Genomic DNA, 13,749 nt, shown 5'->3' on the forward strand with positions numbered 1-13,749 from the left:
AAGTAGACTTCTGCTACTCATACAGCGCATATTTATTCATTGAGAAATATCACAGGTCCGTACAGTGAGATGTGTAAAACCAACAAATGTAATTACCTGCTTCAAATGTATTTACATCGCCAAAGATAACGACTGCAGTGTTAATCCATCAACGTGGAATAAGACCAAAAGGCAAACCTCTGACTTATTATTCCCTTGTGCAAAACAACCTGCCAGACATGCAGGCGTCTGTATTAAAAGGCAGGTTCACCCGCTGAATACTGAACGCTGTGCGTTCTCTTGTAACGCCTCAGCGGCCAAGAATATAGCTTCCTCCAGTAAATACAATAACAAAAGCATTGCACTCTTAGAAGAAGACGGATGTGCTGTGAGGAGCCGTTTGTACTTCTCTCATTGAGGTTGCCTGTTTGAAAACGATGCCTGTTTATGAAACAAACGCAGCACACACACACACACAAATATCGTGCAGAGCAGCCTCCTCGGGGACGCCGTGGCTGTCCAAGAGTCAAAAAACTTTAATATAGGGGGGGAATATTGATGTTTCCTTTACTACCATTTAAATCAAGACTGTTATTTTTATTATTGTTGTCCCTCTCCGAGATGAATAGGGTGATAAACAGAGAGGCCCGCCCCGGTCTCGTTGACATTTTAGGGAGTCCTTTTGGAGCAGTAAAGATGCCCACTTGATGGATACCAGAGCTCTATAGACAATGGGAAGACAAAATGAGGAATGCTTATGGATGCAGAGGCGGATAAGGAAAATAAATAGACAGGACATGGGTAGTACACAAAAGAAAAGATGGAGGTGAAGGTGTAACAGCGAGGAACCCCACTGTGCAGAGACAGAATACGAGAGTCCGTCAGCGTGAAAAACTCCAGGACAGGGTAGAACGGGAGAGATGTACATCCAGGGAGAGCTGCACAGAGCAAGAGACAGAACAGACAGCCACAGCAGCAGCCGTCAACTAGAGAAGATAAAAAAAAAAAAAGAACTCGACACGTTGACACCCTCTCTGTCTCTTCTTCTGTTTTCTCAGTACACTGGTCTGTAGAGAAGCTCCCCAGAGGCGAGTCTGCGTTTCAGCTCCTTCCACAGCAGCTCCCTCTCCTTTAAGGCACCCTTCATGAAGCCTCGGTTCTCCTGGGCTCTCCGAGACAGGTAGGGCATCACCTCACTCACCGGCCCATAGGGGACGTACTTATAGACGGGGAAGCCCGTCTGGCCTGCGGTCCCAGTGGATGAGATGGGAGGAAAGAAAAGAAGGCATGATATGAATGAAGATGGTAAGATATCTATTTACAAATAACTTCAGAAAGATTGTTAAGAAGTGATTTTTGATTGGCTAGTTACATTTTCAGTTATTTCTGAGGAGCTCCAGAGAGCGCATCACCACTGGACGCCATCTCAACAGGCTCCCCTCGCCGACTGATTGCTACAATCCTTCTAATCAGGCAGGTTTGCAGCGTTTGCACGGGCACCCTCAGTTTGCCGCATTCGAATTAGAGGAGCTTGCTGCCGTCTGCCAGTCAGGCTCTCATAATGTGACTGTGACGGGGCTGACTCATTGAAATAAACGTCCCTTCAACTAATCCGCAATTACTCGCAAAACACGACGAGATAAAAACAAAGTCATGACAACAACATTGTGGGCCACAGAATATCTGAAAACGATATCATGAACACTGAATATGGCACCTTTCAAAAGGAAAAGGTGTCGTAAATGATAGGCAAATAATAAAGAGCTCAACTCAAGATTCAAAGACAGCACTGTCCTTCGAGAAAAACCGCAAAGGTACACGCGAGTCTGTTTACATCAGTACCGGTCAAGGCCGTTTCAACTTGAGCCTCACGTTGACAGACAACTTGCCTGCCACCTCCGTGTCTGTCTTTGACTGACAAACAAAGTGGTGAGAGCCGGCAGCAGCACTTCTTTAAGACAGCTCATCAATAGCGAAGCGCCTCAGATCATATGTCACCTCGCGGGCTGCAGACTGACTTCTACATGTGCACTTCATGCAGTCCGAGTGGCCTGTAGGGTATATAGTGCAGCTGAAGGGTTTGAAGCTCAGGACACAGCTGAGAGTTATAGGGGACGGCAGCGGATACAGATCCCGCGATGGCTGACCTCAAACCGTCAAGTCGTCCCCTATGTAGGGCAGCAGCGATCGTGCCGAGTCATTGTTGGTTGTGTTTGCGTGTGTTTTTCTCTCACCCAGTGGGAAGCTGATCTGATCACACATGCCCAGGAGTTGACCGAAGTACACCTTGTTCTCTCTGGCTAAGAGACCCACCTCATTCATTCTGAAGAAAAGGGAGAGAGAGAGAGTGTACGGATTGAGAAAAAGAAAAAACAACTATTGAAAGTGTATTTTTCAACAGCGGTATGATTAAAAGCGTACCTCTTCAAGGTGTGTTTCACTGTGTCCTCATTATGGGAAGCCACCATAACGTTGGCATTTCTGGTCAGGGCAATCTCGTCCAGCACATAGTCCAGACACCTTTACGCAAACACAGACATCCAAATGCACACAAGGACGGCAATTTAATGGCACTACTGTCTTTGACGGAATTGTGAACTGTTACCTGCGAAGTGTGAATCACACACACTTGATTTCTACTAAACGTGTCTGAAGTTTGCACATTGCGGTTTACCTTGCTGAATAGCTCGTCCAAAGGAATCACTTATTAGCATGTTTGATTTAATGTGTGTTGCAGGGTTATCTTTACTAATCAGTGAAGTATTCCAAAAACACTGAATGTATTTACATAAAATCTGAACCAATCCATTCAGGGAAGAACTCCGTGTTCTGCTTTCCTGCTGGTGTGGCTGTGTTTATATGCATTCGCTTTACCATCATCTGCATAATTGAACTCCCACCTCCTGCTGTGCTGTACAGCAAAATCAGCTAAACTTTGTGTCTCTCATATTTTCATGTTTACCTCTAAATCAAATGCTTGAGGGAGGCCTTTGCTCTTTTTGTGAAAAACATATTGATAACCACAGGGTGATGCCTTTGAGATTGCCTAAACCTACTGAGGGGAATGTAAGAAAATTGTTAAACCACAGCAGCCCTGCAGCTGGATGGTCCTCTGTAACTTGCACTAGGATTACTCAACAGGGTGGAAGATTGCTGACGCAAGTAGTTAAACCCGGAGAGACTCTGATTGAAGGACCGCTTCCTTTGAAATGAACTGTGCTGTCCAGTGCAGCAGATTTGTGCCTCGAAGGTCACCAGTTTTAATCTTTGAACCTCGTGGGAAAAGCAGGGTGGCACGATTTATTTTTAAAAGTGTGCAAGACACATTTAATTCCAAAGTGCTATCCAATGGCAAAAGGCTGTAGTGGCAGACAGAGAGCTGGGCTTGGCTGAAACAGATCACACTTTGCAGATGCACATTTGGGCAGCTGTGAAGAAACAAAGAATCGAGCCTTGGCTCTTACCTACATTATATTGGTGGACTCATAATCAGGGTTTATAGGGTCCTCGTAAACAATGTCTTTGGCCCTCTCCCGCTCCTGATACATGTAGGCCCCCCCGCACCAGCTTTGCAGCAAAGTGCCAACCCTCCCGTCGAGACAATTCTACGTCCATTGTAACGTTGTCGTAGGCCTCCTGCAGAGCAAAAGAAGATTCACACTTTTAGCAAAGATGAACCAAAACCAAGTCCTTCAAGTTTAGTTCATGAAATGTAAATTGATTTTCAATATTGAGCTAAGCAGAGTAACACATTTACCAACTACTGTAGACCTAATAGTCAACTATTACAGAGCCAAATTATGCATTACAGCACAACACAGTTGGATTACTGTTCTTACAGCCTATGTGGGTCTACTTCTTCTACCTAACCGAGCCTAGCTCACCTAATAGTGATGCACGGGTCAGCATTTTTACTACCCGCACACACACGAATAATCCACACGAAAATATCGAACCGACAACTCTATGCATACAGCATGTCCAGGTCTGAGACCAGGACAGAGATGAGCCGACTCGAGCACAGTGTGTTCTCAGAAGGAGTGAAGCTTTGTTTGTATCAGTGCGAGACAACGCGCCGCGGGTCCCCATAACTCTTACCTTAGCTCGTCTCGGGGGCTTTCTGTTTCTGCCTTGTTTTTTGCTGCTTTGTCTGTCAAAGCACTTTGTAAATGCTGTTTTTAAAGGTGCTCTATAAATAAAGTTATTATTATTGTTATTATTATAGATGGCGTGCGAGCTACGAGCAGGCACAGAGGCGTTAATGCTCAACGCGCTGCTTGTTGCTGTCTCTGAAATGCCAAAGGGCATACTAACAAAATAGGTATTACCAGCAAATACACCCTATACGGACCTCCTCAATGCAGAGGAGGAATTGATATTAACAGTAAACTCATATATTGTATTTACTTCTTTATCGCCCTTATGCAATCCCTGTTAAGAGAGAAGTCAAGTATTAAATGTATTATTTTGAAACGAGGTAATTGCTTACAGGATATTCAACCTTTGTTTCATGTTAATGCTTGCTGGAAGAATCCAGAGGTGCGTGACAAAGTGCCGTGACCACCGGCGGAGCCTTCGCTGTAGAGGCGCAAGCCGTGACCACGTCATTTTCTGGTGACATCGGCAACAAAGCAGTGGTGTATCATTACGTGAAGCAACTTGTGACAAAGTGGGACCCACGATAATCTATACGCTTATATTTTATCCGACAAGTTGTGTGTGTCATCTTTACCTCACAATACCGTACGTTGTAGGTGACAATGTGGTAAGCCTGCTGTACGAACGTTTGATAGAATAATACGGTTTGAAAAAAAGGATATGAATCCCATGAATGAAACTCTTACTGTGACTTAAACAGCTTCTCATTTGAAATGGTGTATTTACAGAAAATCAAAATAAAGCCGCAAAATCCCCCTCAACGTTATCCTCTTCTTGGCCATGTCCCTGTTTCATCCCCAACACAGCTGACTCACTGTAATCTCTTCACACGTTGACATTTGGAGTTACACGAGTCGTCACAGCGGCACGCTCTTCCACCATGACACTTAGAACTGGTGTGTCTGCGAGCATTGTGTGCAGATATGTGATTTTACACATTTCAATCACTGGGAAGTTCCTGACCTTCAGATAGCATTGGTAGGTGTTGAAGATGACAGGCTTTTCTTTGTTGTAGAGCCTCTGCATCTCTAATGTCTGCTGATAGCCGGCTGGAAGTAGGTTTGCTCTGCATCCACCATCAGGCGAACACCATTCTCAATGGCATGCTGGGAAAAAAAATGAATAGTTGAAATGTATATAATAGTTGTATTAACTAAAGCATATTTTATTGTGATTGCTAAATTTCTGTCTCCAGATACATCGTGTTAGAACTGTTCCCCAGTGTTCTCCTTTGTTTCCTTGGAGTGTGTTTGTGGGCGTGGCTTTCCTCACTCCGCCCCCGGCTGTACTTTCACTCACCTGTGGTTCGTCAGCTCGGCGCTCCGCCCAGCCGGCACACCTGCCTTCCATCAACCTCATCAACCACAGTATATAAAGCTTATCTCTGCTCCAACTCTCTGTCGGTCTGTAGCCAAAATCCTCGCGCTTGACCTTTGCGGTGACGTTTCTGATATTTGGTTCGTGTTTATTTGCCTCGCTTAACGACTCGTTCTGTGTCTCAAGATCATCGCTCACATTATCAAGCCTGTAAATACACTCAGCCTGCTCATGCCAGCCACTCTTCGCCGTATTCCCTGCCTCACTCCCTCAACGCAACCGCAGCATCGCCCTTCGGATTTCCCCCTCTCAGTGCCGATTCCCTTTCTACTGAAAATTACAATTACATGTTTAAAATGTCTCCCGCTGCGTCCCTTTGTCCGTGTGTGGGTTCTCCTCCAGTTCCGAACACATTGTGACTTTGGATACAGATAATGCAGAACACGTGTCATTGTGCTTATGCTTACAATGGTTAGCATTAAAACGGCACCGCTGTACAATACTGGTCGGCTTTTACCCGCTATCTGTTGTACACACATTTGCACACACTGAAAAATATATTCATATCAGAAACTGTATGAGCATGTAAAGCTAAATATATAGTCGGATGCTACCAAGAAAGCACAGCTAGATCGTTGCACCGTCTTTGTGGTTATTGTGAGTTTACCTTGACCAAGACGTCCATGCACTGCAACATCCTCTTCATTTGTTTCTCCTCCTCTGAAGTGAACGTCTTCAGCAGAGGCTCCAGCTCACCTAGCTGAGCAAACAACCCGGGAGTGTCAGTGTGCCCCATGAGATGCCAATGAGACAAATACCACACAGCATGGCACCCATTGGTGCTTCCTAGTTTATCCCCCTGTTGAGCTCTTCAGCTGTCTTTAGTCCGAGGTCAACAGATATGTCGTAACTCGCCAAATTTTGTAGACGTGCAGTTAAACGAGGCAGCTCAGAGCCAAGTGCTCCACACTTGACATCTCCGCTATCCCAGTTTTAAAACGGAGACGGTTGAGTATAAATTGAAACTCTAAATACATTTTTAATGGCAAGTTTGGGGGCTGATAAAAGTAATAAATAGCTGTAATTTGTACACTGCTGTTCGTATTGGGTCCAAGGAGCAAACTATTTAATCACAAAAAAACTGAAAAAGAGTAAACTGTATGGACAAACACTTATTTTCAGGGCAACTTGACAACAAGGAATAAATAAGTACAATGTTTTAAAATGAATTACATTTAAAGACTCTGGGATATTCTTTAAACTGCCCCTTATTTATAGTCGATTTGTCTCTCTGTGTTTTATGCTACTGACCTCTACATTTGGGACGACCAGCAGGTCCGATATCTTCGTTCTGTCGTCTATTAGGCTGTTCCAGTCGAGCATGTCTATGGTTCTGTCAAGGCAGAAGATGGAAAGGTATCATGTATGTTATGGCAACAGTGTATTAGTGAGTGAAACATGTGACCAGTATCTTGTTTTTGTTGTTTTGTTTTTTGAAGTCACACATTTTTCTCCGTTTTTTCATGGGGTAGTGTGACTTTATAACGGAATTTATATTAAAAGATATTGCCAAATATATTGAACAATACTGTGCACGTACTGTGAAGTGAACTATGAAGATGCATGAATCAAGAAAAAAATAGTATATTATATTGTATTTTGTTTTACATGTTGGGGAAAAAAAGTGGTGATAAAATTGTGATTTAATGTTGTGAGTAAATTATGGTAAGAGCTGCAAAAAGCAACTCAATCCATGCAATAATACTTTTTTCACAGAATTAATTTTCTTGTAAATTGCCTTGAATATAATGAAGTATTTTCTGTGTGTAACGTTGACATTGTTTTACAGATATTTTCTATCTATTTCGGTAAGATGCTTACCCTGGAGATTCCTCTTTCTTGCCAATGAACCAGCTATGCAAGTCACCCTTTGCACCCAGTTTGGTCAGGAACTCCTAGATGAGCATAAAGAGCTTACGTACTGTATATCACATAAGTGTTGCAATATGAAATGGGAACGTGAAGATGATCGATGACATCGGATGTAAAAGATGAGAAAAACAACTCCACCTGCAGTTGTTTCAGCTCCAGCCTCCGCTCTAAGGCCTCAGCGCTGTCTTCCCCCTGCTGTGATGCCAGGAAGGTGAAAAATTGCCGCCATTTCACCAGGACCTCTGAGAACTGGAGCTATAAAAAAAAAAAAAAAAAATGTCAGTCCACTACCACAAGAGTATCTGCTAAACTAGTGTGTTGACCTTTTTATCATTCTCTAGTGCCTACCAGAAAGTGAGGCCGTCCTAGAGCAGTCATTTTGATGGCAGAAAAACCGTCCATTGAACTCCCACCTAGAAGTTGAACACACGTGAAGTTTTTTAAATCAAATGAGTTAAAGACAAAATGATTAACATTATGGTAAATGAATGCTTTAAGACCCAGTGAAACGGAAGTTAGAGCGTCTTTATCTTCTGTACTGTGACATATCCCTCAGGGAAACTGAATATTTGAGCGTTGTACAGTTACATGAGGGATTTAAATGTAATGCTTTGCATTTGATTGGACCTCTGAAAAGTGGGCGTGCTTATTGCGCTACACTGAGTACAGGCGGCAACCTCCGGTTCTGCGAGTGAAGCCAAGGCGGAAGTGTCTTAAAACTTGTATTCTCTTTACTGGCCAGCAGGGGGCGACTCCTCTGGTTGCAAAGATAAGTCAGATTGTATAGAAGTCTATGAGAAAATGACCCTTCTTCTCACTTGATTTACTACTCAGTAAATATTGTAAACATGAGTTTATGGTCTCAATCACTAGTTTCAAGTCTTCTTCAATACAGCATGATGTTCATTTACCAAATTATGGTCCATTTAGAGTCAAATAGACCATAAAGCGGAGTGTGCTTTAGGGCGGGCTACCTGTGATTGACAGGTCGCTGCCGCTACCAGAACCGTATCCTGCGTCACTACGTCACTCCTCCTCCAAATTCCAAATATTCCAAACATTCCAAATATGGTAACTTCCATTAATCGGATGCAAAAACAGCCAAGATGGCAAAGTCTGTATTCCAGAAAACATGATTTGATTTTGATCAAAATTATAATTTTTTACTTTTTTTGAATATATTGTTAATTAAATAGGTGCACAATATGACCGGCGATGTGATCTAAAAGGGTCATCTCGGCTTTAAAGACTCTGCTGTATGTAATTAATGGAGTGGAGAACCGGACCACATGTCCGCTGGTTGAGGGATGAAAAGAAACTGGATCGTAAATATTCATGAGCCAGAATAGAGTTTACAGCTTTAGCACAATGTGTCAAAGCCGACATATCGCAAAGTCGTATAACTGTTGAGGTTTTACTTCTATTGACCCACCAGAAGCCTTGATACATTTGATAAAGGTCTCCATGCGCTGGTCACATTTGGCCTCATCGGCGTAGAAATATGTGCGGGCTCCAGTCACACCCCCGCGACGATCCTCCAACTGTTTGTGTGCTTTGTATTTTTTCTCTCTGTGGTCCTCTCCTGGGGGTGAAAACACATTTGCATGCTTATTACTTCTAATTACATCATACACTGCGTCCACAAATGAGAACAAAACAAGGCGTCTTACCTATGCTCTCTTTCTCTGCAGCGGATACACATGAGCTGAATTAGAAGAAATACAAAAGGATAAAATTAGTTAATTTGCGCTGTATTTGGGCAGTTTTGGAAATATAAATTACGTCACAAATACAGCAAATGTCTTTAAATTTGGAACATTTCGGCCTTGTGGCAACGGCGTGTCAGAGGCGGACATTGTGCTGAGTGACCCTATATATGCTGAACTGTCCTGCTGTCAGCCTGCTGACCCTCCAGAGACGGCAGTTTGGAGCATCATACCACACTTGACCTATTCCCCCCCCTCATCTCAGGGAACTGGGGAGCTCATGTAACAAATGGATGACTGAACACTCAGCATGCTTGACATTAGGGATGTCAGTAGGGTTGAAAGCCAGGGAACTGAGGGGAGTTATCTTTTAACATTACGTGCCATTTGTCTGGCACTTTTATTGTACAAAATGTGGGTTTAACTGCAGTGGAGTTTATTGGACATTGACATAAATTGTATCGTCTTACACACGTTTAGCTAAGGCCACTTGTTAAGTACTGTTTTCTTTATCTTCATTTTGAATAAAAAAATAGTAATAATGAGAATAATCAACACATTATTGAATTCAATACTCATTTATTAAGGAAAAATGCCTCTCAAAAAGTGATGATTCGCCAATTCTCTGTTTTATTTCATTGTAAATTAAATGTTTTAGGGTTTTGGACCATTCGTCGGATAAAACTAATTACTATAAAATATCAACTTGGGCTCTGGCCATTTCTTCATTAGTGTCCAACATATTTTAGACTTACTGATTACTCAAAAATACTAATAAGATCGATTTATTTATAATGCGGACTTCAAGATAAAACTAAACATTTCAGAGCTTTACATAGCACCGAGTAGCTGGGTGATAAAACCCTGTCAGTACTGGTTCCAGTTGAGGTTGTAACTGATCCATGACTTAAATTCTAGAAGCACTGATTATTAATAAAATGTTGTCATGTGAAGGTATATTTTAATATAATGTATTGTTTTATGTCAGTTTATTTTTTACCATAAACTCTGTACGGCCCTTCAAAAGAATGCATAAATAAAATCCAAAGTGTAAATCAGGGCTATGTATTTTCAGTGTAAATGGCCCACAGAACTGAAGCCTGGCATAAGTAAGTATCATGCTCTCAACATCAAGCCAGGCCTGAGGCCTCTGATCCTTAAATCTTCTTTCTGTTGGAAGGAGCTAATGCTGTTGTTGCTATCTTGGCAGATCATTGGGAGTGCCTGTCAAACCCTGCTGTCTGAGATCAAGCTGGCTTAAAGTATCTTGTCCTCCTGCTTTACCGTCTGAAGGTGTATGTTCACCAAACAAAAGCTTTCGAGGCTGAGGTTTGATTCTTCTTTTGATGTTTCCGAGCAGACATCCCCAAGACAAAGTATATCAAAGCCGTGCAAAGCAGTGATATCTTCTTACTGGTGGTATGGTATTAAAAGAAACACGTACACCCAGTTGAAATACAAGAAAGGTGAGCCTGGTAGCTTTATCTCCTTACAGCTTGTGATACAACACGATAAAACAACTACGACAGTGCAGTCACTTTACGTCAACAGATTTAAACATAAACATACCGCCTAACACCCTTGTTTATTCACTACGTCTGACCTTTATGAATCTACAGATGCTGTGCGAGATAGATAAAAAGTCGGTCTTAAAGACAAAATAAGATCTGCCCTTTGGGCTGATTTTTACACACATGCAAAGTAAACCTGACAAGTGCATTTGTCTTTTTTAACATCAATGAAAAAAGGCTCCAAATAATATTCGCTTTACTTTCTTTCTGTTCACTGATTCGACGTTGAAGCGACTCCTAAATAGGCCAAAAAAAGGTCCGTAATGTATTTTGGACTACGAGATGTCCTAATTACTCATAATGCATGAACGCCCAGAGCTACAACTTAAGTAGCATTGTTGCTGCCTCGGCCCAGAGAGAGACGGCTCGCATAAGGTCGGTACTGTCATCCAAGTTAACATCAGCTCACGGATCAAATAGCCACACTGCCTTGTGTGCTACCCCATGTGACAGGATTCCTACCGGGTGAGAACTTCTCTCCAGCCAGCCAATCCAGAGCGAGGGGCCACGACTGAGCCAGCAAATCATGCTGTGGAGAGTGTTTACTTCCTGGTTGTGAGGCATATTAAAATAAACCTGACATGAAGCAAGTGGAAAATACTCTGCAAGGTGATGCGAGAATTAAAACGAGACATGAAGTTCTTTTAATCTTTATATAACTGAGCTGACTGTATGTTTGTACACCAATGATTCCTCCACACTTTAATACCAACTGTTGACATCTATTCAAATCCTGAAATCCTGTTTAGTTGCATGAAATGTGTAATAATACTCTCATACTCCATCTCTTTTTGCCCGGCCTCCTCCTGGCTGATGTCTTCCTCCACGCTGTAGTCCAGGACAGAGCCGACGCCGAAGGCCTGATTCTTCTGGATCAGCGGCCTGATGGACACGTGGTCCTCACCGGCGACAAACTGGCCGTAAAACGCCATCTTCATGAATTGGTTGAAGGCTCGCTCGCCCAGGATCTTCTTACCTAGATCCATTATCTGAGCAGAAAGGGAGAGGACGTTAAAACCAGTTCATGGTTTTTTTTTTGACAGGTGTTTAAAATGCTCATAATTTAGTCTACATGTCATTTACTGCAGGGTATTTTCAGTGAGTCATTCTGTCCCAGAAAAGACCGGTTTTGAAAGCAACAGGTTTCACTGAGAGACTACGAACAGTCACACGCTGATCCTTCGTAAGCAAAGGAATTCAAGTAATGTTCTTACCCTCAAGCTAAAGACTAAAACAGGGACAACATATGAAATGTAACAGCTACACTAAAAAAATCTGTGTTTCGCCAGATTATATTACTACTGCTTAACATTCTGTGTAGCTACTTGCTTTCACAAACCACAGCCAAGCTCTCCATTGATTACATGAAGTCGTGAGAAGTGTGGAAGGAAAGAACCTGCAGTGCTGCAAAAGTCGATGAAATGACTCTCCATATGCACCACAAGTGTGTCGTATGGCCATTCCGTTTATATACAGTGTATTGACATTACTAGATAAGACATTATAACGTTATAAAATGATCTGAGATCAAGCCTAAATGATGTAACATGGGCTGCAGAGAGGTTGCATACTTGGAAAAACAAGTCGTAATTTGAAATGTGGGCGTTACCATAAGCAAACCTGAGGTGCACACATTAAAGTCTACCTGAAGTCAAAAGTTGCACACACGGAGTGTCGCGGAGGTCGAGGACCGGAGTCTTCGGCTGAGGACGAACCGCTTGAGAGCTGGCCCGGCTTTGACGTGAAACATCAGCCTGCAGGAGGTAGACATCAGCGGTGCGGCCAAGTTGCGCAACCAGTGCGAGCTGCGCACGCTTCAGTGTAAGCCGATAGGAAGCCAAAACATGAGCATCACTCGGTTGGTGGATACAGCCTGTGACGCAAGAGTTGTTTTTTCACTCCCAAACTTCTTTTTTTTTTGACGTCATAGGTGCACTGCTGTAAGACTTTTTCCCCCTCGTTATAGACAACAGACAGGTTGGTGGTGTACTTTCTCAACTGAATTCCATTGTTAGGCACAACTTTGGTCCATGTGTACTTCCTGTCAAATGATGTCATTCACATACACTGCAACCCAGGGAACCTAATATATGTGTTTGTGTGTGTGTGTGTGTGTGTGTGTGTGTATATTAAACATTTATATTGTCCTTGAAGCAGCATTTCTATAGTCCTTGATGCAAGTAGAAATATGGTATATATTCGTTGCACTAAAACACAAGTTAGTTATTTACTTTAATCTGTAAAGTGGTAGGCTACTCCATATGCAAGTTACCAGTTAGCTCTACCTCAACTAGCTTCAACAAAAGGATGGATCGATGGGAAATAGCAGTGTTACAGCAGTGAAGATGCATAAATCCCTAAAGCATAAGAGATGATGCATCATTAAATGATAAATGAACTAGAAAAACATAATAGAGACTAGACTGAATATAGGCTACACTGTACAGTTCACCCATAACATCACACTGACTACATTAGTGCAGAAGTATGTTCGAAGAGATGCTCTTATGAAGTACATTTGGCTGATTAAACCCATGAAACCCACTTTTACTTTGTGAAGCGCTGTTCTTTTACTTGTAGTGGAATGAGTATCCATTATGGCATCGCTACTTTCACTTAAAGGACCTACATGTCTTGTAAAACTGATTGTTTTAACACAGTCATTCCTCATGCACTTTGTGATTGGCTGATGCATTAGTCAGCCACATAATTTGGGGCCTTAGTTTGTGGCCATATAAGCAGCACCCGAGTACCTTTCAGCATAATTTGCAAGACAAAATATCTCATGCTAACTAAGTGCCACATTTCTTCACTGGAACTTTTTACATGCATAACAGCACACATGCATTATATAACTTATATATATATATACAGTATATACGTTTTTGTGGGTTTTGTTATGGATAAGGGATTATGCCAATGTCATAACATTTTGTGAGGGGTGATTAATAACTATATTTTGGTCCTAAACCCTTAACGCCCCTGACAATCATATTGTGGATTGTCTCTGTAAGAAGAGAAGATGCACTGTGCCAGAACAAGGCATTGGACTGGATGTTATAATGTTACATCAGATTTAATAAATG

General features: G+C 42.3%; 1 protein-coding gene across 1 annotated transcript; it reads right to left on the bottom strand.

Moving 5' to 3' along the window:
• Positions 1-403: 403 nt before the first annotated feature.
• On the bottom strand, positions 404-11,649 carry prodhb (proline dehydrogenase (oxidase) 1b). Its single transcript, XM_076104786.1, is given in 15 exon segments — positions 404-1,224; positions 2,214-2,302; positions 2,401-2,499; positions 3,448-3,536; positions 3,538-3,615; positions 5,101-5,174; positions 5,177-5,243; positions 6,122-6,214; positions 6,766-6,847; positions 7,336-7,409; positions 7,525-7,641; positions 7,735-7,799; positions 8,819-8,968; positions 9,057-9,091; positions 11,444-11,649. Coding segments are annotated over 15 exon segments (1,509 nt in total). The 3' UTR covers positions 404-1,033.
• Between the last annotated feature and the right edge of the window lie 2,100 nt (positions 11,650-13,749).

Source organism: Anarhichas minor, unplaced genomic scaffold (assembly GCF_050575085.1).
Source record: "Anarhichas minor isolate MPS153535 unplaced genomic scaffold, ASM5057508v1 ptg000030l, whole genome shotgun sequence".
NCBI lineage: Eukaryota > Metazoa > Chordata > Actinopteri > Perciformes > Anarhichadidae > Anarhichas > Anarhichas minor.